Here is a 23,535-nt window from a genome sequence, read left to right as displayed (position 1 = left end):
TTCTATATGTATGGTTTTATTAACTGATAATTTAGGCATCAAGCCTGACTGCCAGGAGCAGCTGCAGAGAGTCCATGATTGGGTTGGTGGGGAGACAAAGGGACAAGAACTTCTTGGATTACGAATTAAGGTGGAGAGAAAGGTCAGCCTTTGATACTGTATTTAATCATATGTAATGCATTCAGTGATGCAAAACCAAAGGATTTTATTTGAAGTGTATTATTTGTATAGTGGACAGGGCTTTGTGAGATTTTTTTGGTACTACTCACACACACACACACACACAGATATATATATATATATATATATATATATATATATACACACACACACAAGGAAGATTCTTTTTCTTGCAAACTCCATGTGGTTTTGTTATGCAGAAACAATGTAGATTATGAGAGATTCACTGTGCTTTACAACATGTATTTTAATGCTACAAAATGAAAATTATGACTAAAGCAGGCGTAGATACATAGTATTGTGTGTGTATGTGTTTTAGAGAGACTTAGAAGTGCTTCGAAAAGATCTCTAATCTGGATCAGTAAATGTTAGGATATTAAAATCAAATAATAGTTGCATAGTGTACATATCAGCTTTTCATTTGTCATAATCACTTTTATTTATGTAACTACTCAGCCTACATCTCATCATTTGAACAGTTATTCATGAGACAAAAGCAGCAGATAATAAATGGATGGTGACGATTTCTAGCGTTACATTTAAACAACTGACCAAAGCAAAGGAAGGGTGATGATGATGCAATTTTAAATCTCTACGAGTAATTATGATAACTTGGGAGAGTGTAGCCCAAAAATATTTTGGAGACAGCTCCTTTCAAAATATTTATCATGACAAGGAGTTCCTTCAACTCCTCATCTTCTCCCATATGGCCATGGAACTCATGAATCTGGGCCACCTCTACATGCACTCTTTGCATGGATCTTGTGAATCTGGGCCACCTCTACATGCACTCTTTGCATGGATCTCGTGAATCTGGGCCACCTCTACATGCACTCTTTGCATGGATCTCATGAATCTGGGCCACCTCTACATGCACTTTTTGCATGGATCTCGTGAATCTGGGCCACCTCTACATGCATTCTTTGCATTGATCTCATGAATCTGGGCCACCTCTACATGCACTCTCTGCATGGATCTCATGAATCTGGGCCACCTACATGCACTCTCTGCATGGATCTCATGAATCTGGGCCACCTCTATATGCACTCTCTGCATGGATCTCATGAATCTGGGCCACCTCTACATGCACTTTTTGCATGGATCTCATGAATCTGGGCCACCTCTACATGCACTCTCTGCATGGATCTCATGAATCTGGGTCACCTCTACATGCACTCTTTGCATGGATCTCATGAATCTGGGTCACCTCTACATGCACTCTTTGCAGATGGCTCACCTCTCTTAGTGATGACCAATATCTTGTCAGTTAGATCAGTAGATAAAGATCTCAAATCAGACACTTCCTAACTCAATGGTAGAGCAAAGAATAGCTAACATTTGAAATTCTGGTGGAAGCCACACAAGTACAGGCTATAATCTGCTCAGATACAAGCTTATCAGATTTGTGTGGCTCACTTGCTACCATATTTTGAGATGTCATTGGCAATTGGACACAAAAAGGGAGAACCCTTCATTTCACCCTTTTGGAAATGAAGGCAGTGCTCAAGGCCTTGGAAGTATCACCTTCATTCAAAAACAGTTTGAACAATGGGTTTTCTCTGAAAGACTTTTTATAATGTCTAGTTGGACCTGTTTAAAAATGGAGTTGATTTGATGTTCCAGTATAGCTGCCACGGTGACCATCTTGAAAATCTTGTTTTTGTGACTCCACCAGAATGGATAGTCACATTAGCACACTGCTGTCACTAAAAGACTCCTTATTGTGTCTAGTTTGTCCTAAATGAAAATTATGCCAATCTGTTGTTTATGTCCACCATAGTGGCCATCCTGGAAACCTTGTTATCGCAACACTTCTGAACAGATAACCATATTGATATGGGCTTTCACCAGAAGACTTCTTATAACATCTAGTTAGTCCGATAGCCATATTGATATGGGCTTTCACCAGAGGACTTCTTATAACATCTAGTTAGTCAGATAGTCATATTGATATGGGCATTCACCAGAAGACTTCTTATAACATCTAGTTAGTCCCATAGTCATATTGATATGGGCATTCACCAGAAGACTAACATCTAGTTAGTCGCAACTGAAAAGAATACTTATCTGATGGTCAACACAGCAGCCATTTTGAAAATTTTGTTTTCACTACTCTCCCTGAATGGACAGTCATATCTACATGAGTTTTCACTAAAATACTTCGGCTCTTTTGTTGCCTGGTTAGTCCGAAATGAAAATGGTCAGTGAGCATTAAGTTTTTAAAATCACATTTGCTGCCTTGATCATGTTGCTGCGATCTAGGTATATGTCCATGTATTTGTGAAATGTAAGATGACAAATGTGGATGTAGATACAAGGGTTAGGGTCACCATTGCTTGTTGTTAGCTTCATTTCAAATGGAGTTGTCACGAACAATATATTGAGTTCTAAGTTTGTTGGTTAACTTGACTGGGTCTCAAATTACATGTGGTCATGCACATTCTTGACAAACTTGAATTTCTCCTTCAAATACGTTCCCCGATCACATTAACGTTGGGATATAAGCCTGCTACCTCTCGAATCCAGCCCTACTAAAAGACGAAAATTCATCTTTTCTGTCTATCGCATATAGACCAAAGGGCAATAACTCTTGCCCCTTACCTCCCCTTGCCACCGCGAGGTGTCACTAGTTTTTGAGCTTCGCTTGTACTGATAACACATACTCTATACCTCCAAACAATCCAAGCCATCTTAGCGTTAAATTGGACCATCCAAAGTTAAATTTGGATTTATTGTGTTGGACAATCATTCTTCTACAGGTTGTATACATTATTTTAACGATTTTTTCAAAATTGAGTGACTTTGTCACCCTTATGGATTTCGTCTACTGAAGACCATGTTACACACGCTATCGCTGAACTCGTGTTGTCAATTAAGAGTTAATGCGACACTGACTAATTTCGCTTACTCAGTTAGTAACGGTTGTGGTTATTAGCGAATTAATAACATGCTGAATTGCTAATTTGTGCTTTGTTTTGTTTTCTTGTGTTGTTTCAGTAGAAATGTCAACCAGATGCATGAAATGCAAAAAGTTAAAAGCAAAAGAAGACAACCATGACTCTTGTATTGTATGTACCAAGTGTACATCATCTATACCATGCAGCGTGTGTAATACTTGGACAGAGCAAATGTGGGCTGATGTAGTCCAGAAGGCAGCAAAAGGGAGGGATAAACGGAATAAGTCGAAGAAAGATAGCATTGATGTCCTCAGTATACATCCGAAGACAGCCTCCATTGCGAGTCTTGTGGGGGATGTTGGGGTCCCCCCTCCACCTAAAGTTCATCGTTTGCAACCGTCAGCTACAGTAACATCAGCAGCAATGGAGGAAAATAATGTTGACAGAGTACAACAGTCCACCTTTGAACAGATGCGCCATTTGGTCCAGGAAACGATGACACAGCTATTGACATCAAGCCAGATATTACCCTTATTTCCCTCGCTCACTTCCACAGTTTTTTCTGACTATTTGGGGGAATGTTCCCCCAATTTTAGGCTGCCCAGTGGGTGTAAGTCCCCCCGCATGTCCGAGCATGGCCTTTGGGCCTGTAAGTCAGGACGCATGGGGTTTTTACCGGATCCATTGGATCCATTTTATTATACAACCTCTATGTCACCGGCCATCAAGCTGTCCCAGCATGGGGACCCTATTGCTAAAACGGTCTGACTAAATATGATTTACAGGGATCTTAGTGATAAATCTGTCCGTCAAGCTGTACCGCCAGCAACATACCAATACTGTGGCGGAGATTTTAGTGAGAAATCTGTCCATCCAGCCAGGCCATTGGAGCAGCCAGTACTGGTGATAACAGGACCGTTGCCAACATTCAGGCCGACCACAAGCCAGACAAACCAGCTGGCAGGGCCAGCCGTCCATATGTTCACAGCTTATCCACAAGGGAGAGTTAGTGACAGTGTCAAGGATGACGGAATCGCGTCATCTATGCCACCTGGTATGTTCTATCCAGAAATGCAAGCTATTCCAGAACACGACTCAGCACACAGTGAGGGTGACGAAACTCCTGCAAATCAGCCGTACACAGATCCAACCATGGAACGGACTGAGTTTGGCTTCAAGGTGGCAGTGGAAGAAATTTATAGGGTGTTGGCAACTTCAGAATGTCCTCCACCTCCTACCGCCACTCAAGACTACAAAGTTAAGGCATCTGTAGATCTTGACAGGGAGGAAGAGATGCCGTCCTTCCGGCTCATTCCCCATTTGGCAAAAATTAAGGAGATCAATGATCGTCTATCAGGACGAATAGGTGATCTGGGGAATGCTAAGGCGTTCTTTTCAGAAAGCCAAGTACCAGCGACGTTCTCGTGTCACTGGTACAAAACTCATTCAGATGCCTTCAGTATGGATCTTCCAGCCCTGGACAAAAATATGGCAACAGTTCACATGTTCGCTCCACTGTTTTACAAAGTCAACAAAAATGTGTTCCATGCCACGTCAAAGCTAGTCCGGAACGTAGCCACTACGTCTTCAATGTTAGACTTGGCTTCATTAGCCATTTTCCGACTCGCAGAAAAATCAATAACCACGCTTGGGAAGCGAGGGCCCGGATTGCTAGAGTTATTAACAGGGCAGCTCACCATTCCATGGCTAATGCATTGACTGCTTCTGCCAACTTAGACCTGATAACGACATGATGCATGTCTGTGGTCCACGTCGCTCAGGCCCCATCATACTCTTGCTTTATGGATGACTCCGTTTGGGTCGCCTTTACTCTTTGGAGGAAAAATTGAAGAAGTTCAGAAGCAGGCAGCTCAGGAACTGCCCCTCCAACTCGCCGCCCAACCCTTGCAGGCGTTTAGAAAAAATCCCCTGCCACAGCGGAGGGATGATTGGCGGACCAGGGACAAGGGATCCTTACAATCAAATGTACAGTATAGATCCCAACCCAATGCCAGGAGACAACAGTCTAATCAAGCTAGGAGGCAACCATACAGAGGTGGTAAGAAACAAGGTTTCTTTGTCTTCAAGCCTCCTAACTCTAAAAGTTGACATACCCTCCCCACCACCCGCGGACAGCCTACCTGTGGGCGGCTGCCTCCTGCAATTTCAGGACCACTGGACCACCTTTTTTCCTCAGAACGATTGGGTGATCCAGGTCATTTCGGAGGGGCTTCAGATTTCATTTATCCAACCCCCTCCCCTGTCCTCCTCTCCCCTCTTCACGGACGTGCCATCTGATCGGGAGAAGGATACCTTTCTATAACAGGAGGAGGTTGCTCATAGAAAAACGGGCGGTGGAGATTGTGAAAAAACAGCAATCGCCGGGGTTTTATTCCAGGCTGTTTCTTATCCAGAAGGCAAACGGCAAGTTGAGGCCAATCATCGACCTGTGTCGCCTCAACCAATACATTTTACCACCGAAATTCAAGATGGAAATGGCGAGATCAATCCGTCTTTCCATCCGGCAGGACAAGTATGCCATCAGTCTAGATATGACTGATGCATATTTTCATGTCCCTATCCACCCCGCATCACGGAAATTTCTCCGATTCACTTACCGCGATGCAGTTTATCAGTTCCAGGTCCTACCCTTTGGCCTCAACATCAGCCCTTGGGCTTTTACCAAGGTTATGGATTGCATTGTCACCCTGTTCCACTCGACTTCATCTACAGGGATGGCAGTGTACTTGGACGACATCCTCCAGAAACATATGGTAAGTTCTATTCTGCTCAAAAGGCAGAAACAATCTTTTAGCACTTTTACATCATCTAGGCTTTCTCGTGAACTGGAAAAAGTCCGATCTCCGTCCATCCCAGTGTTTTGTCCATCTAGGTATGGAGTTTCTCACCGATCTGAATCTGGTACGGCTTCCTCGCGCTCGCGTAATCCGGATCGTCGAACTTGTCAAGTCCGTTTCCAACAGGACGTGGATTTCAACGAGAGAATTCTTGCAACTCCTTGGATTATTCAATGCAGCGGCGGACTTAATCCTGCTTGGCTGTCTTTTTATGTGTCCCTTACAAATGACATTACTGGCACAATGGCGCCCCTTTTTTCAAGTCCCCTCAATCAAACAATAATGATCATGCCCGAGATACGATCATTCCTGCGTCAGTGGCACAACCCCGGTTGGCTGTCCAAGGGGATTCCTCTGGAGATGCCCTAAGCAGAGATAACGGTATGTACTGATGCCAGTACCTACAGTTGGGGGTGCCCACCTGTTGCCAGACTTTGCTACAGTCAGCGGCACCTGGGAGCCAGGGGAGAGGCCTCTCCACATCAACCTTCTAGAAATGAGGGCTGTCATCAATGCCTTTCATTTCTGGAAGGATCAACTCTCAGGAAAAACTGTCCTCATTATGTCAGACAACTCTGTGGTGGTGACTTACCTCCTCAAACAAGGGAGCACCAAATCACCAGACCTGTGCATTCTGATCTGGCAGTTTCTACATTGGTGCGACAACCTCCACATCAACGTACAAATCAGACACATTCCCGGCAGACTCAATGTCTTGGCCGACACTCTATCCAGGAAAGGTCAAGTCATTCACATGGAATGGTCACTCCATCAATCAGTCTTTCTTCGGATTTTCACACTTTGAGGGTGTCCGATGATCGATCTTTTTGCGACAAGGTGGAATCGCAAGTTGCCCATCTTCATGGTTTTGGTACCAAAAATAATCCAGAGGTTAAGAGGTCAGAACTGTCGGATGATTCTGATTGCCCCTCTCAGATGGAACAAGTCCTGGGTCACCGATCTACTCAATCTAGAGATAGATCTACCCAGGAAGATTCCAACCAGCCCAAATCTTCTCAAACAACCGTGGTCACGGGTATTCCACCCCGCCTGGACCGTCTTCTTCTTCACGCTTGGCTCTTGTCCAGACAGCCTTGCGAGACAAACAATTTAAACCTTCGATTGTGGAGAGAATCTCAAGAGCAAGAAGGCCCTCCACTCTGAAGGCTTACGAGGGAAAGTGGCGTGTTTTCAGGGACTGGTGCCATATCGATAACATCGTCCCTTTGAGTGTCTCAATCCCTCAACTGGCCGACTTTTTTCTCTGGCTTTTCGAGGAGAAACAGTTGGCCCCAATTACTATCAAAGGCTACTGCTCCATGATATCAGACACATTCCACCATCATGGTAGATGTGATATTGGGCATAACAAAGATCTATCAGATCTTTTAGCCAATTTTGATTTCAATCGACCAAAATCCCGCACCCTGTTTCTGAAATGGAATCCGTCCTGGGTTTTAACATGGCTCAATTCGGACAAATTTGAACCTTTAGTCCACACTTCATTAAAGCTGCTATCATACAAAACATGTTTCTTGATAGCCTTAGCTTCAGCATGCAGGGTGAGTGAGTTACATGCCCTTTCCAGTGACCCAAACTTTCTCCAGTTCAGATCAGATGGTTCGGTGGTCCTCCTGACGCAACCAGGCATTGTAGCCAAAAATAGGTTACCATCCATTGGCAATCAAAGAATCGTCATTCGCTCGCTCTCTTCCATAGATAAGTCAAGAGCAACAGCCATGCAAGATCCTGTTCGTGCAATCAAGCACTATTTAAAATGCACAGAGGCGTGTCGGGACACACGTAAGCGCCTCTTTCTTCCGGTCAAAGCTGGTAAACGTTATATCACCCCTCAAGCCCTTGCTTCATGGCTGAAGTGGGTTATACGCTCAGCATGCTCTGAGGTCTCACAAGATCAGAGTCGCCTCATGAAGATTACAGCTCATGAGATTAGAACAATCTCGGCGAGCCTTGCATTCGAACGCAATGTTTCGATCCGAGATATAATAGAAGTTGTTGGCTGGCAAGCCGAGTCAACCTTCTCCAGTTTTTATCTCAGAGATTTGGCTTCGCAGAGGCAAACCTTGAATCCGGTAGGTCTGGTGCCGGCAGCCCAGATGACCACCAGACCCATTTAAAACAATCAGCACAGCCTATCAGCTTCGCTGGATTCGCCAGTGAAATTTCGTAGATAAGAAGATTTCAATAACTATCTTCTTAACCGTATATAGGGGTCACATATCACGGGACCCTAGGCTGTGTTGCTGATGAAATTAGTAGAAATGGTTATCTTTCAAATGGGGAATCCAGCCATCATTCCCTAGAAGGTACCCAGGGTGGAGGTGGGATGCTCAGCATTCCCTCCTCCTATTACCTATTCTCCTAACGTTAATGTGATCGGGGAACGTATTTGAAGGAGAAAGCAGATTTTTAGTAAATTATGTTTCTCCGAGAATACTTACCTGATCACATTACTTAAAAACCCTCCCAACCACCCCGCTATGCGAGCATCCTCGTATAATATATATCGCTCAGCTTAAAAAACTAGTGACACCTGGCGGTGGCAAGGGGAGGTAAGGGGCAAGAGTTATTGCCCTTTGGTCTATATGAGATAGACAGAAAAGACGAATTTTCGTCTTTTAGTAGGGCTGGATTCGAGAGGTAGCAGGCTTATATCCCAACATTAATGTGATCAGGTAAGTATTCTCGGAGAAACATAATTTACTAAAAATTTGCTTTCTTAAGTGAAGTTTGGACAATTTATTGTTTTTATCCTGTTAAAGATTGGGACACAACATTTTAACAGTGATGTAAGAAATCATTTTGATAATATATTTTGAAATAAAGATGTTAAATTGAATGCTGTTTTGAAGTATTATGTAGACCCGTTCCCAGCTATAAGAAATAAGGCATTCAGAGCCATGCATAACTTCATATAAATATTTCATATAAAACACAAAAAAATTTTATTGATACACACCATTCACTTTAATTAATTGACATCACATGTTTAACTTTCACTCAGAGGCTGTAAACTCAAGTCCACAAATTCTAAATGCTGTATTATATTACTGTAGAATTCCTCTTTCAAAATTGGTAAAGCGCTGTTGATTTGTCCATTTCCTGATGCAGCATGTTTTCAACTTAACAAAATCACTTTCTCTAACATTTTCAGTCAGAATCATTCATGAATCAATAAACCCTGTTTCACTTTATAATATTTGGCACCATGTTTTTTCACTATAGAATGGTCTGCTACATAAGTTTGTATCAGACTGTAATTAATCTGTGAGATAAGGTTTCAAATTAAAGAAACCTGTCTGTTTTCTTCAAAACACATCATGTACAGTTACTATAAATAGAAATAAGGAAAATGATTGAATACATAGTTAAATAGTCAGAGGTGATATGGTTTAATTGGTTATGACTGATTTGTGTGGTCCATCAGAGGAAATTAGCTCAATTTTACTATTTTTATCACCTGACATGCTGAAGCAAGGTAAATGAGTGCAAAATAAATAACAATGGCCAAATAATAACATCTTATTCATGGCATTAATTTAGAATTGCATATTGCTGATTCAGTACAATTAAAGCATAAATAGAAATGTTTTTTTTTTTGTACTTTAGATCCAATAATTTATAAATTTACCTGTATGTTGAATAATTTAGTACAGTTCATGCTGACAGACATGATTTTCTTTATAAATATTTGTCAAAAATATGTGATTTTTTTTTCTTCTTCAGATTAATAACAAAAAAAACATGACTATTAATAAATTTGATCCCTCCAAATAAATTAAGCAAATGACTAAATTAGTGGTTAGATATTGAACAGAGACATCTCAGCACAAAAGTGGTTTTTATGATTCACTGGCCAGTAGATGTATGTTTACACTTACTGACCCCTGTAATATATATATATATATATATATATATATATATATATATATATATATATATATATATATATATATATATATACCACAAATAAATTCTATCAGTGGGTGATTTTGTTGTTAAATAAATTCTAGCAGTGGATTAGTTTACCACCATGTTTACCTCCCTCACCCCCAATCCCCATCATAATGTCCACTCCGGTGGCCTAATGATTAGAGTGTCTGTCACGAATGTGGGAGGTTGTGGGTTCGATCCCCAGCAGAGTCATACCAAAGACTTAAAAAATGGTACTAAATGCTGCCTCGCTTGGCACTCAGCATAAAGAGGTTAGTGTTAGGATTGGTCAGCCTGGTGTCTGGATAATGACTGGGTGGAACATCATGTTACATGTCTGCAACATGATGCCCCAGTGCTAGGTGTCACTATAAACTGTCACACTGCAGACATTGTAGTGATATGACTGAACAATCATTAAATCTTGGTATCACTACTGAATTCATGGTCATATCATCATAATGTTTTTACTAAAAGGCTTCTTATGCTGCATGACTTAATAAAAATTGGCCCAATCTGACAACCAATATGACCTCCATGGCAGCCATCTTGAAACTTTTATTACAGTTCTGCTTTAGGTGGCACTCTGCAGTTTCATATTTTGCATAGGGTTAGAATTTTAAAGAAAAAGAATTTCCCTGGCTTTCCTCACTGGTTATACTGGCTATTTAAAAAAAGACCTTGAATATCTTAGGTATAATTCAAATAAAGTTTAATTCCCTTTATTTTGGTGTATGATTAATGGGTGTAATATGGGTTATAGAATATACAGCTTGGCCTTACTCCAGATGTGCACCTTTCAAAAAAGTGCTAGCTCCACTTGGTCATTTTCACTTCCTGAAATTCAGAGATAAATTGTATAAAAAAGTGCCAATAACTTTCTTTACATTTTGTATGTTTGGTAATTTATTCATTGCCCTTTCAGAAGTGGTATTGTCTAGTCTGGCAAAATTCATTTTCCCTATTTTAATAGCTGCTATGGAAAGTGTACTTTAGACTAATTCAGGCTGATTTTTTAGCACAAGGGAGCAGTTATTCTAGTTAGCAGTGTGCTGAGATCATGTACAGTTTCCAAAAGTACAATATCCAAAGAAATATCATCCACATTACATTAATGGAGCATAGAGGTATGCCAACATTCTCTCCATTGTGCATGTTTTAAATGCAAACAACTTCACCTTACATACGTCACTCTCTCAAAAGTACATAATGGTGAGCAGAAAATAATATTGAAATGTGTTTTTCACCCAGAAGACTTCATGTCATGTCCAATTGGTCTGAATTGAAAATGGTGCTGAACTAACCTGCATCTTGAAAATTTTGTTATTGCTACTCCTGATGAATGGAAAGTAATATGTTGAAGAAAAAAATAATGCTTCTCGTCCAAATGTTTGTCTATATCAACATGTGGTTTTTACCAGTAGTCTTATTTTCATTTCTCATTGCTGTCATAGATACAATATGGCTGCCATGGTTACTTTCTTAAAAATCTTGTTGTCAGTATTCACCCAGTATTCATCCTCAATGCTGTCAGTCATTGATCCAATATGGTTGCTGTGTTGACTGTCTTAAAAATCTTGTCCACGTATGACCTGGGTTTTCCCTGAAAGACTGACAAGCTGACATCCAATTTGTACTGAAGATGCTAATTTGAAAATCTGGTTTCAACACTCAACAGTTAAAAGGAAGAAATAGTCTTATCTTGAATTCCTGGAAATTCTTTTACCTCAGTAGCATGTCAGTTAGACTTGTGTTTATAAACTTATTATAATATAAAAAGTAATGATTAAAAATTATGATTCTTATTGCAGGCTTTTGAGGAAGGTATAGCTTTGCCAAATCAGGTCTACCCTGATCTTCTTGGAACCCCAAGAACCCTGAGTCCACATCTTCGCTTTGGTTGTGTCTCTGTACGAAACTTTTATTGGGGCCTACACCATCAGTACAGTGAAGTAAGAGTCTTTGCTTATTCTCTTGTTTAAATTTTTTGTCCTACTGCTTTCAGTAGGGGCATCTTGATTGGATCCTGGATGTCAGTTCATCTGTCTATCTATCCCAATAAGCTTGCTAGCGAGATTGCACAAAACCCACTTAACGCTATGACATTTACTAGGTTATTTGTATTGATAGGTAGATGATCCGGTTAGATTTTTAGGCCACTACAACATTTTGCCATTTTAGAAATATTACAAAAATTAAATTTGATAGACATATTAAAATTTTTATGTAGACTAGGTGAAAAGTTTTTGCAAAAACACAATGGATGCCACATAAAGAAAGCACCTTGTATCTTTAGTTCCTCATTCTTTCAGTAAAAAGTTAGGGACTGGCCTTAATATTCTGCAATGAATCCCTTTGCTTAAATAACTCTTGATAATCATCTTGGGATTTATAAGCACATATTTTTGAATGAATTCTGCTGATGTTTTCCACACTCCTGTAACAGTTGTTGTTGTTGTTGTAGGGTTTTACGCCATTTTTCAGCACAGGATAGGCTATACATGGCGGCCAGTATTAATGGTGGAGGAAGAACCCGGGAAAACCCCGGAAAGAACCACCAACTCATGAGATGCTACTGGCAAGCTTTCTCACATACCCACATTGGCTGAATCTGAGACTCGAAACCACGCAGATAGAGTGAGATGGCAGTGATCCGTAACAGACAGCGCTTTAGACCACTCGGCCACTCAGGGCCCCTCCTGTAACAGTGGCCTCAGGTAGAATAGTGCTCTTCTTGAAAATCATCTTGTAGATTTTGTTGAAGTTTAATAATGATCCAGTCACTGTGCTGTCAATTCCATATAATTATATTATTATTTTCAATATTAAAAATATATAGCAATTTTTATGTATATTTAAATTAATTATTTGTTTGTTTGTTTTAAATTTTCTTTTATTGTAATGTAACTTTTTTACTGAATTTGACATTGTCTAGAAATTGAGTTCAGTTCTGTTTGACCTGAATTTTTTTTAATGAACCTAATAATAGAAACACTGTATCTAGTTTCAGACCTTGATTCAGAACCAGTGATAGTTTTGGTAAACAACTTTAAAAAAATATTGATTTCTTTCTCAGCGTAAGAATTATTAAGTCAAGTCAAGGCCATACCTTTATGACGTGATGATTATCATGTAACAAACTTCCATTCCTTCAGGAAAGATGAACTCTTGATGCCCATCTGGGAATCTATTTTGATTTGTAGTTATTCTTATAACTCAAGATAAAGGATTGTCAGTTGGCTTCAAACATATGTTGTGACCAGTTTGAGTTGAAATTTTATTTTATTTAATTTCAAGCTATTCTGTTCCCTGGAAATACATGAGTGCTCCTACAAAATTCTTGGATAAAAATATTTATTAAAATTTATACTGAATTCAAACTGGAATAATATTTTCTGTGATTCAACAAGAAACTATTGACATAACAGGACTTTGCAGGTTACAACAGACGTTATCATCTTCCATTTTGAATTTCATCAGGATTCGAACTCAGTTTCGTTCAGGACTTTTTATTACTATGACTTCTATTTTTTAATTCTTGGATTATTTTTGGATTTGATTCGTAAAAGCATCAGTTCTTTTTTTTTCTCCATTTTTCACTTGATATTCTAAGGAAATAAATTATTTGTTAAATTTTACAAAGCTTGTTGTCTTCACTCTTTTCCTGTTACGTTTTGTAAGAGCCTAGACTCGTAACACAATAAAAGGTTATAGATTGTTGGTGTTTGAATATATTTCTGTGCATTTATATTTTCATGTATGACTGATATTGTCCCAATAACATTGTGTTACACATCACTAGACCATCAAGGCTAATTTTGGCATAGGTGGTGGATTCACACATGGGGGGGGGGCCACATTCTTTTCTATCCCTTTTTCAGATATAAATACACTGATCTCCCAAAATAACTACCCAACACTTATCACCTTGGATAACATTCTTCCATTTATCAGCATTGGCACTTTTTTGATCTCGGGTCAACACTACATCAGACTATTACTAACTAACTATTCTTCTACATTGTTCTCTGGTAGGGTGTGAGAGAACAGTTCTCTTGCCCTTAGGAACTAACTATACTTCTACAGAGTTGTCTGGTGGGTTTGAGAGAAAATTTCCCTTGCGCTTCAGAACTGTTCTTGTACATTGTTGTGTGGTGGGGTGTTTTTCTACAGTGTTATAGTTTGTTGTTGGAGAAATGTAGGTGTCCTCTTGGTATTGATTGGTGGAATGTAGGAAAACAGTTATCTCACAGTATTGTCATTTTGGGAGTTGGAGACAGTTCCCAGTGGAATAGACATGATAGAATGTTGTCTGATGGTAGATATGGGTTACTTTTTCCTGTTGGATGTACTTTAAAGGTCACTGGCCACATATATTGTACAAACATATTATTATAGTGATATCAAATGCATTTGTTTTGTATGCACACCAAAAAAATGTTTAATTAGACTTAAAAATCCTCTTTTTAAAATGAAAAAAATTATTCGGCAATCTCTTTAAACAATCAGTAGTTTCTGCATGCCAAAAACGGAAATGACATACATTTATCCCTTCAATTCAACCCTAGCCAATCAAGTGTTTGCTACAAAATTGCTGATGCAAAATAAACAGTCTTACGTTATTTCATTATATACAACAATCCCATTATCGCACATACTAATGGGATTTTTTTGTCTTCAATGCATATTTGAATGTCTTCATGTACTTGGGACATAACTAAAAAAATCATCTTTAAAAACAAATTTAAATGTCACATTTAAATCTTGGATTAAACTGAATATTTTGCATGGTCCAAATGAGCTTGTAAGTTGAGCCAAATCAGCCAGAAATCTGGACTGAATCAGCATGAAATTTGTACCAGATCAGCCCAGTCCAAGTTTGAGAGTAAATACCACGTTAGTGAATAATGTTTAGTATAATAGATTAATCAATCAAGAATGTTAACAGTAACATTTGTTTAAAAATCTTTCTCTTGGTGTTCCGGTATGTTTTGTTATAAGAAATCTAATGAGTTTATATGACCACACAGACTTTCAGTTAAATGTGATATATTTTTGTCATTATCGGCATTACACAAACAAGGCGAATGCAGACTGGGAAGAAAGGGTTTATTATACAACTAGTGGAAGACAGTCTTGAACGTAAGTGTTGAAAAAAATGCATTTTCATCCAATGCAGTTACATACAAAATCAAAGTTGCATAATAAATTGATGTTGGAAACATTGAATGACAAAGCATAAACATGTCAGGGGCCCCGAGTGGCCAAGTGGTCTAAAGAGCTCACCGTTCCGGATCACTGCCATCTCACCTCTGTCTGCATGGGTTCGAGTCCAAGGCTCTGCTAGCATGGGTACGTGGGAAAGCCTGCCAGTAGCTTGTCGTGGGTCGGTGGTTCTTCCCTGGGTTTTCCAGGTTTCTTCCTCCACTAGTTATACTGGCTGCCATGTATAGCCTATCTTGTGCTGAAAAATGGCGTTAAACCCTACATCAACAACAACAACAACATAAACATGTCTTTAATGTTATTTCATTTGTTTGATAATTTCTCACTTTTCAAAGCTGGAAATAAAAGTATATTAAAAAAATGAGGATTGTTCTAGTATCGATGTTGATATAATTTTACAAGATAAATATCAGAATTCAACAATGATGTAAAGTTAGGATTTCAAAACGAATACTTCTTGCTACCAATATTGAAAAAGCTTTGCCATATAACTGTCAGAGATGAGCAATGATTGGTGTATTCAGTAAAGACTTACAAAAATGGTACTAACAGCTGCCTTGCTTGGTGCTCAGCATTCAGAAATTAATGTTAGGACTGGTTGGCCTGGTGTCATGATAATGTGAGTGGGTGGGACATCATGCTACATGTCTGCGGCATAATGCCCCAGTGCTAGACACCACTATAAACTACAACACAGCAGACATCGTAGCAATATGACTGAAATTTTTTAAAAACTATGTTAAAAATCCAAATCACACACACACATATACACACACACTCTCTCTCTCTCTCTCTCTCTCTATATATATATATATAGAGAGAGAGAGACACACACACACACACACACACATTATTTTTGGGCCCCAAGTGGTCTAAAGCACTTACCATTATGGACCTTTGCCATCTCAACTCCGTCTCCATGGGTTTGAGTCTCAGGTTTGGTCAATGGGTATGTGAGAAAGCTTGCCAGTAGCTTCTCACGGGTCAGTGGTTCTTTCTGGGGTTTTCCACCATTCATACAGGCCGCCATATATAGCCTCTTTCATGCTGAAAAAAGGTGTTAAACCCTTGAACAGGGGGCCCCGAGTGGTCTAAAGCGCTCACCGTTCTGGGTCACTGCTATCTCACCTCTGTCTGCATGGGTTCGAGTCCAAGGCTCAGCTAGCATGGGTATGTGGGAAAGCCAGCCAGTAGCTTCTCATGGGTCGGTGGTTCTTCCCTGAGTTTTCCAGGGTTCTTCCTCCACCAGTTATAATGGACGCCATGTATAGCCTATCTTGTGCTGAAAAATGGCGTTAAACCCTAGAACAAAAACACCTATATATTGTGACGCAATAAAAGTATTAAGGTATTAAGGTATATGTTCTAAGACTTAAGAAACAAAATAATTTTGTGTTGAATTTGTGGCCCCCACATCTAACTGCACATTACAGTAAAACAGATAAATAAAACACTTATTTGAAAATAAAATGAAAGAAACTAACTTTGCATTGTTATCATTTATTGCTTGTTTCCAACTTTGGTTCCTTTGTATTACTTTAAGTGTGCCGTTTTTTTTTATTTTTATACAAAGATGACTGACATGGGGAAGCCAGTGTTGATTCCTTTTTACCTGTATTAACGGGAATTTTGAAAATAAATTGAAACATTGGAACAGTTTTGTAAGCAACACAATCTAGTGTATCATGCACGCACGTCGATATAAGGCTGAACAGTAAATTAGTTTTGAATAGTTTCATCTAAATGTTCCCTATTCATAGTTCATAGTGTTTTATGTTTTGACAACAAGAAGCATGTACTTCATCTTGTGGGGATAAATGCACATTTCCAGTTGGCATCCTCTATAGGTGGGAAATTGTAGCTGAGGTAAAGTAACAATACTTCTGTTTTGAGTAATTAAATTATTATTTCTTCTTTACACTTGATATTTTTTATTCTTTTTGTGTGAGTTTAACTACTTTTAATCATGTAATGCAAATCTGATGTAAAAAGAAAAATGTTAGAATGTCCATATTTGAAAAAAACTTTAATGATTTAGAACGGTAAGTTTTCAACACAGTGAAAATGATCTGTGTAAATGAGGCAAAAATGAAGTGCTCTTTTTGTCTAGGTCTATCCTGGTACGACACCTCCCCATTCCATCTATGGGCAGCTTTTATGGCGAGATTATTTCTACACCATGTCAGTTGGTAATGAGAAGTACGACAGAATGGAGGGCAATCCTATCTGCCTCAACATTCCCTGGAGTGTCAATCCTAAGTACCTGGAGCAATGGACCAAAGTAATCCAAATACTATTTATGTTCATTTTACAAACTGAATCGCTTTTATGTTAATTCCTCTTCCCCTACCTTTTCAAGTCTTAAAAAGATGGTGATGTCTCTGTGACATTGTAATATCTTATGGTTTATTTTGTTATGCAGTTTCTCTGGAAGTGGATAGGTGTGTTAGTGTTATATATGCTTGGATAATAGTGAAGAAAAAACAATGGTATAATCTGGAAATTTCATGTAAATTTATTGTGGTATTTTTAACATAATTAAAGCAGTTGAGAAGATATAGATGTCCACTGCATATCAGAATCTAAATGAAATGTTGAGCTTAGATAATGGTGTTAATTCTCTCAATGATGCATGCTCAAGGCATGTGATGATAGTGGAAGATATGTAATTGAAACACAGGATTTACACCGGTTATTGAACTGGAAAGTGTGCACAGTTATTTTTCCAGATTTAAACGAAATGAAACTTTTTTTGTGAATGATCAATTAACAAATTTGAATATTTTGGAAATACTGTCAGTCTTGGTGTTTTTATTCTGCATCTTGTATAATTATGTCCCAGGCATTTTCTGTATTAACCACCTTTGTTCACTTTATGTAATAATTATCAGCATCATTCTAGCCTGCCATAATTTATGCTTAATCTGTCTCTAAATAATATTAGGATTGATAAATACAGTGGTTGTATGGAATCCTTTTTGCAAATCTGTACTGCGAATTCACTATTTTTCATGGAGTACCAGTTTGGGATTTGTTGTGGTTTGTACAGATCCATCGAATAAGGATCCTTTATTTATCAGTTCACAGATTGCTGATGAAAATGACTAAGTTAGTTTACATTAAACTTGGCAGATTTTAGTTCATGATGAAATTGACATTTTGTGCAAGATCAGAAAATGATTGCTTTTGAGAATAAATCGAGAGTAGTAAAAGTTTAGGTGATACCTTAGAAACTTTTGTAAAGCCATAAAATCTGATTTTTCCACAAACTCATTTATTTCTTACATTATGCAGGGAGAGATAAGGTATCCATGGATTGACTCATTTCTTACATTATACAGGGAGAGACAGGGTATCCATGGATTGATTCATTTCTTACATTATGCAGGGAGTGACAGGGTATCCATGGATTGATTCATTTCTTACATTGTGCAGGGAGAGACAGGGTATCCATGGATTAATTCATTTCTTACATTATGCAGGGAGAGTCAGGGAATCCATGTATTGATTCATTTCTTACATTATGCAGGGAGAGACAAGGTATCCATGGATTGACTCATTTCTTACATTATACAGGGAGAGATAGGGTATCCATGGATTGATTCATTTCTTGCAGTATATAGGGAGTAACAGGATATCTATGTATTGATTCATTTTGTACATTATGTAGGGTGAGACAGGGTATCCATGGATTGATGCAATTATGAAACAGTTGTTGTTTGAGGGCTGGATTCATCATGTCTGTCGCCATGCAGTTTCCTGTTTCCTTACACGTGGAGATCTCTGGATTAACTGGGAGGAAGGATTAAAGGTTTGTGCTGCTGAGGCAAAGAAGTGGTATATATATATATATTTTTTTTTTTTTTTTTTTTTTCCTCAGTGTATTTCAAGCTTGATTTTCATTACCTTTTCTGAACCTAAGATTTTGGAGACCTGGTGACTTTTTTCTGTCAATCTGGTTTTGGTGACCATGACTCAGTCATCAAGCCAAGCCTTTATGGTTATGCATCTTTGCATATTTATATCCAGTTATATTGGAAATTGGGGACACTACACTGTCTTCAGTCATCTATGTTTGCATATTTATACCCAGTTACATTGGAAATTGGGGACACTACACTGTCTTCAGTCATCTATGTTTGCATATTTATACCCAGTTACATTGGAAATTGGGGACACTACACTGTCTTCAGTCATCTATGTTTGCATATTTATACCCAGTTACATTGGAAATTGGGGACACTACACTTTCTTCAGTCATCTATGTTTGCATATTTATACCCAGTTACATTGGAAATTGGGGACACTACACTGTCTTCAGTCATCTATGTTTGCATATTTATACCCAGTTACATTGGAAATTGGGGACACTACACTGTCTTCAGTCATCTATGTTTGCATATTTATACCCAGTTACATTGGAAATTGGGGACACTACACTTTCTTCAGTCATCTATGTTTGCATATTTATACCCAGTTACATTGGAAATTGGGGACACTACACTGTCTTCAGTCATCTATGTTTGCATATTTATACCCAGTTACATTGGAAATTGGGGACACTACACTGTCTTCAGTCATCTATGTTTGCATATTTATACCCAGTTACATTGGAAATTGGGGACACTACACTTTCTTCAGTCATCTATGTTTGCATATTTATACCCAGTTACATTGGAAATTGGGGACACTACACTGTCTTCAGTCATCTATGTTTGCATATTTATACCCAGTTACATTGGAAATTGGGGACACTACACTGTCTTCAGTCATCTATGTTTGCATATTTATACCCAGTTACATTGGAAATTGGGGACACTACACTTTCTTCAGTCATCTATGTTTGCATATTTATACCCAGTTACATTGGAAATTGGGGACACTACACTGTCTTCAGTCATCTATGTTTGCATATTTATACCCAGTTACATTGGAAATTGGGGACACTACACTGTCTTCAGTCATCTATGTTTGCATATTTATACCCAGTTATATTGGAAATTGGGGACACTATACTGTGTCTTCAGTCATCTATGTTTGCATATTTATACCCAGTTATATTGGAAATTGGGGACACTATCTATGTTTGCATATTGAATAGTTTTTAATGTGCATTGCTTATTGCCCTGTCTGTACATGTTTGGGTTTAATAATATAGTGTTTATAGCATCGCAAGGACTAAAACCAGCTTCTAAGAATATTTTATTACATTATTTTTACTCAGTTATTAGTTTGACAGGATGTTATTTGTCCTAATTAAGGGTTTCTAAGATATCGTGTTCACATGTCTGCCTTTTGGCACAGAATGTCACTATGTGACCATGAAAATTCATTCCAGGTCACCAAGTACCTTATGAGATCTCTGGAATTTCCTAAAGCATTTTAATTCACTTCAGTCTTAATTCTATTTACTAGGGATATTATGCCCAGAAGCCAAAACCCCGTTCTAAGAACAAAAACTTTCCCTAAGGCGTTTAAAATTAGATAAATTCTTTGTCACACTTAATGCAACTTTATTTCCTTAACTCAGCTAATGACATTTTTTTATTACAAAAACAGTTATTTTCTTTTCTAGAATGTGACCATTTTTTAATTTTAGCAAACATAACATACATGGGTCCCTTATTATAAAGCTGTACAGGACAGTCATACAATTTTATCATAAAGCTGTTCAGGACAGTCATAAAATTGTATCATGATACATGTGAGCTCAGCTTATACCAGGGTACATTGTCCAGCAGTCCTGCACTATACTGTTGTTCAGGGCAGCCATAAGAGTGTACTATGATAGGTGAGGTTACTTTATGTGGGGTACATTATATGTGACCATACAAATTAATCTGGGTCAATGGAATCCATAACTGTACCCTTGCTTTCTACAGCCTAAATCAAGCGCTTTCCTGCCTGTGTATCATATATGCAAAGGGAAGAAACTTTTTCACATTAGCTCCATGTGACCATTGCAAAGAGGTGCCAATTTTAAGCTTTTATTTAGGGGACAGTGGCCAGTTTTTATGTACAGTTTTAAAGCCGCAATCAGCAAACTAGTATAAATTATCATAAAAAATAAAATACACAAGCGGGGTCAAAAAGGTCCATATTTTTGGATACCTGTATTAAAACAAAGCATAAGAATATTATCCACTTGACCAGAGAAGTCAATGGCAGTTTTTAGCAGAAGAAGTTTATGCACTCCAACCCCAAATTTCTACCTTCAATTTTCATATCCGAAGGTAATTTTTGACACTATGTGATGCTCACAGTGCACACACAAGCCCTTTTCCTAGACGACAGTTCTGCAAAACAGGCTGATGCAATTGAAAATAGTTGTCATCCAAGATGTTTTTGAGTTATTCTTCTTGCCCCAGACTCATGTGTTTAATGCTATGGAGGGCTATCTCTTCTTCCTAGCCGACTATTGGTATTTAACTATCAACATACTGCAGAATAACTATGGAATGTGTACATGCCTGACATCAATTTCAAGAACAACACAAGCCCACAACACCCAGTTCACAAATATATCCATATCTTCAAATAGTAAACAATAATAGCTGAAAAAGTCACACCATAGCCTTAAATTAAAAAATTTGCCAGGGGCCAATTTACAAAACTAGACCCTGCTACCTTAGGTTGCAAGGAAAGTTGTTAAGCACAGATTTAATCCCTGCCTGGTATAAAAAATATCTTAAAATAAGGAAGGTCATAAAGGTCCATATTTTTGGATAGCAATATTAAAACAAAGCATAAGATTATTCACTTGACCTGAGAAGTCAATGGCAGCAGTTCATAGCGAAAGTTTATGCACCTCAACCCCTGCATATTTCACGTCTGAAAGTCATTTCTTACAGTACAAACACAAGCTCTTTTCCTAGATGATAATTCTGCAAAACATTGTGTACTAAACTGCTTGATGCAATTCAAAATAGTTGCCATCCATGTCATTTTTGAGGTATTCTACTTGCCCTGAACCCTCATGTCTACTGCTATGGGTGGCTAGCTCTTCTTCCTAGCTGATTATTGTATTTCATTGTCTACATACTGTGATGTTTCTATGGGGGAGGGTTGTACTTGTACATGCCTCACATCAATTTCAAGAACAACACAAGCCTGAAATGCCTAATCACAAATATATCCATATCTATAATTATTAAACAATAATAGGTGAAAAAGTCACTCCAAAGCCTTAAGTTAAGAAACGTACCAGGGACCAAGGTACAAAACTATCCCCTGTGACCTTAAGTATTTGACTCAAAATAGTAAATGCCAAAAGTTGTGTACACATCACATATTTAGACATTATCTATTAAAGTGGTATAAAGGAAATTTGTAATAATGTTATTATTCTTTTAGAAAAGTGACTAGTTGTGGCTGTAGTCAGGAGTGAATGACAAAAATACCACGTTTGTTACTCTGTGTGTATGTGTGTGTGATTTGGATTTTAACATAGCTCTAACAATTTTTCAGTCATATCACTACCATGTCCACAGTGTGGCAGTTTATAGTAACGTCTAGCACTGGGGCATCATGCTGCCGCAGACATGAACCATGATGTCCCACCCAGTCACATTATCCTGACACCAGACCGACCAGTCCTAATGCTGAGCGCCAAGCGAGGCAGCTGTTAGTACCATTTTTGTAAGTCTTTGGTTTGACTCGGCCATGGATCGAACCCATGACATCCTGCATGCAAGATGGATGCTCTAACCACTAGGCCACCAGAGTGGTCAGATACTGTCTGTGACAAAACTTAAAAGGTTGTCTAAACTGTTCCAGCTAACTTAACAAAAGGAAACCACATAGTCAAGTAGAGGCAATTTTAGCCTGATATAAAGGAAATAGTTCCTAACCTTTCATAATTGTTCTGGTGGTGCTAACAACAGCAGCAGTTTTGTGTGTGTGTATTGGGGGGTGGGTGGGTAATCACAACAGTATGGCTAATCAGGAGAGAACAAAGTTTAATCAACTGACCTTTGGTCATGTTTTAACACTGATATACTGATGTGAGAGACCCTGGTAAGCTTACAAAGTGTCATATTAAATAAATCCAGTGATTTATAGCCACTGAAATCGACCAAATAATTTAAGAGAAATTTATTCTCAAACACCAGTTCACTTACAACTGACTTTAATTATTTCGGGAGTTTACAAACTGATTGTGAATAGTAAGATAATGCATAGAACAAATATTAAGTGTGGAAAATTCAAGATAAAAAGCCTTTCAGCCTAAAACAACTCTTGCAGTAGCTAAATCTGGCCATCAAAGCCACTCTCTTGTGCACTTTAGATCAGAATAAGTATCTGGATGAGGTTGAAGCTATTTCTCCTTTTAAGCATGACTGAGCAAAAAAAAATTACAGTGGTCTCTGCAAGTCTTGTTTTGGAAATAACATTTCCATCCAAGACATAATAGTAGCTGT

The 23,535-nt window shown here is 38.4% G+C and overlaps 1 protein-coding gene across 3 annotated transcripts in view; it reads left to right on the top strand.

The window, feature by feature from the left end:
- LOC149797314 (cryptochrome-1-like) overlaps positions 1-23,535 on the top strand; it is an 82,382-nt gene that overhangs the window by 27,150 nt on the left and 31,697 nt on the right. For all 3 annotated transcript variants that reach the window (XM_089962036.1, XM_089962035.1, XM_089962034.1), the window contains exons 6-9: positions 36-142; positions 11,701-11,841; positions 17,226-17,396; positions 18,786-18,926. In XM_089962036.1, the coding sequence (XP_089818162.1) occupies positions 36-142; positions 11,701-11,841; positions 17,226-17,396; positions 18,786-18,926 (560 nt within the window). The remainder of the gene's footprint in view (positions 1-35; positions 143-11,700; positions 11,842-17,225; positions 17,397-18,785; positions 18,927-23,535) is intronic.

This window comes from Sinohyriopsis cumingii, chromosome 6 (assembly GCF_028554795.1).
Source record: "Sinohyriopsis cumingii isolate HCF-2022 chromosome 6, ASM2855479v2, whole genome shotgun sequence".
Taxonomy (NCBI): domain Eukaryota; kingdom Metazoa; phylum Mollusca; class Bivalvia; order Unionida; family Unionidae; genus Sinohyriopsis; species Sinohyriopsis cumingii.
This window is presented reverse-complemented; position numbering and strand designations above follow the sequence as displayed.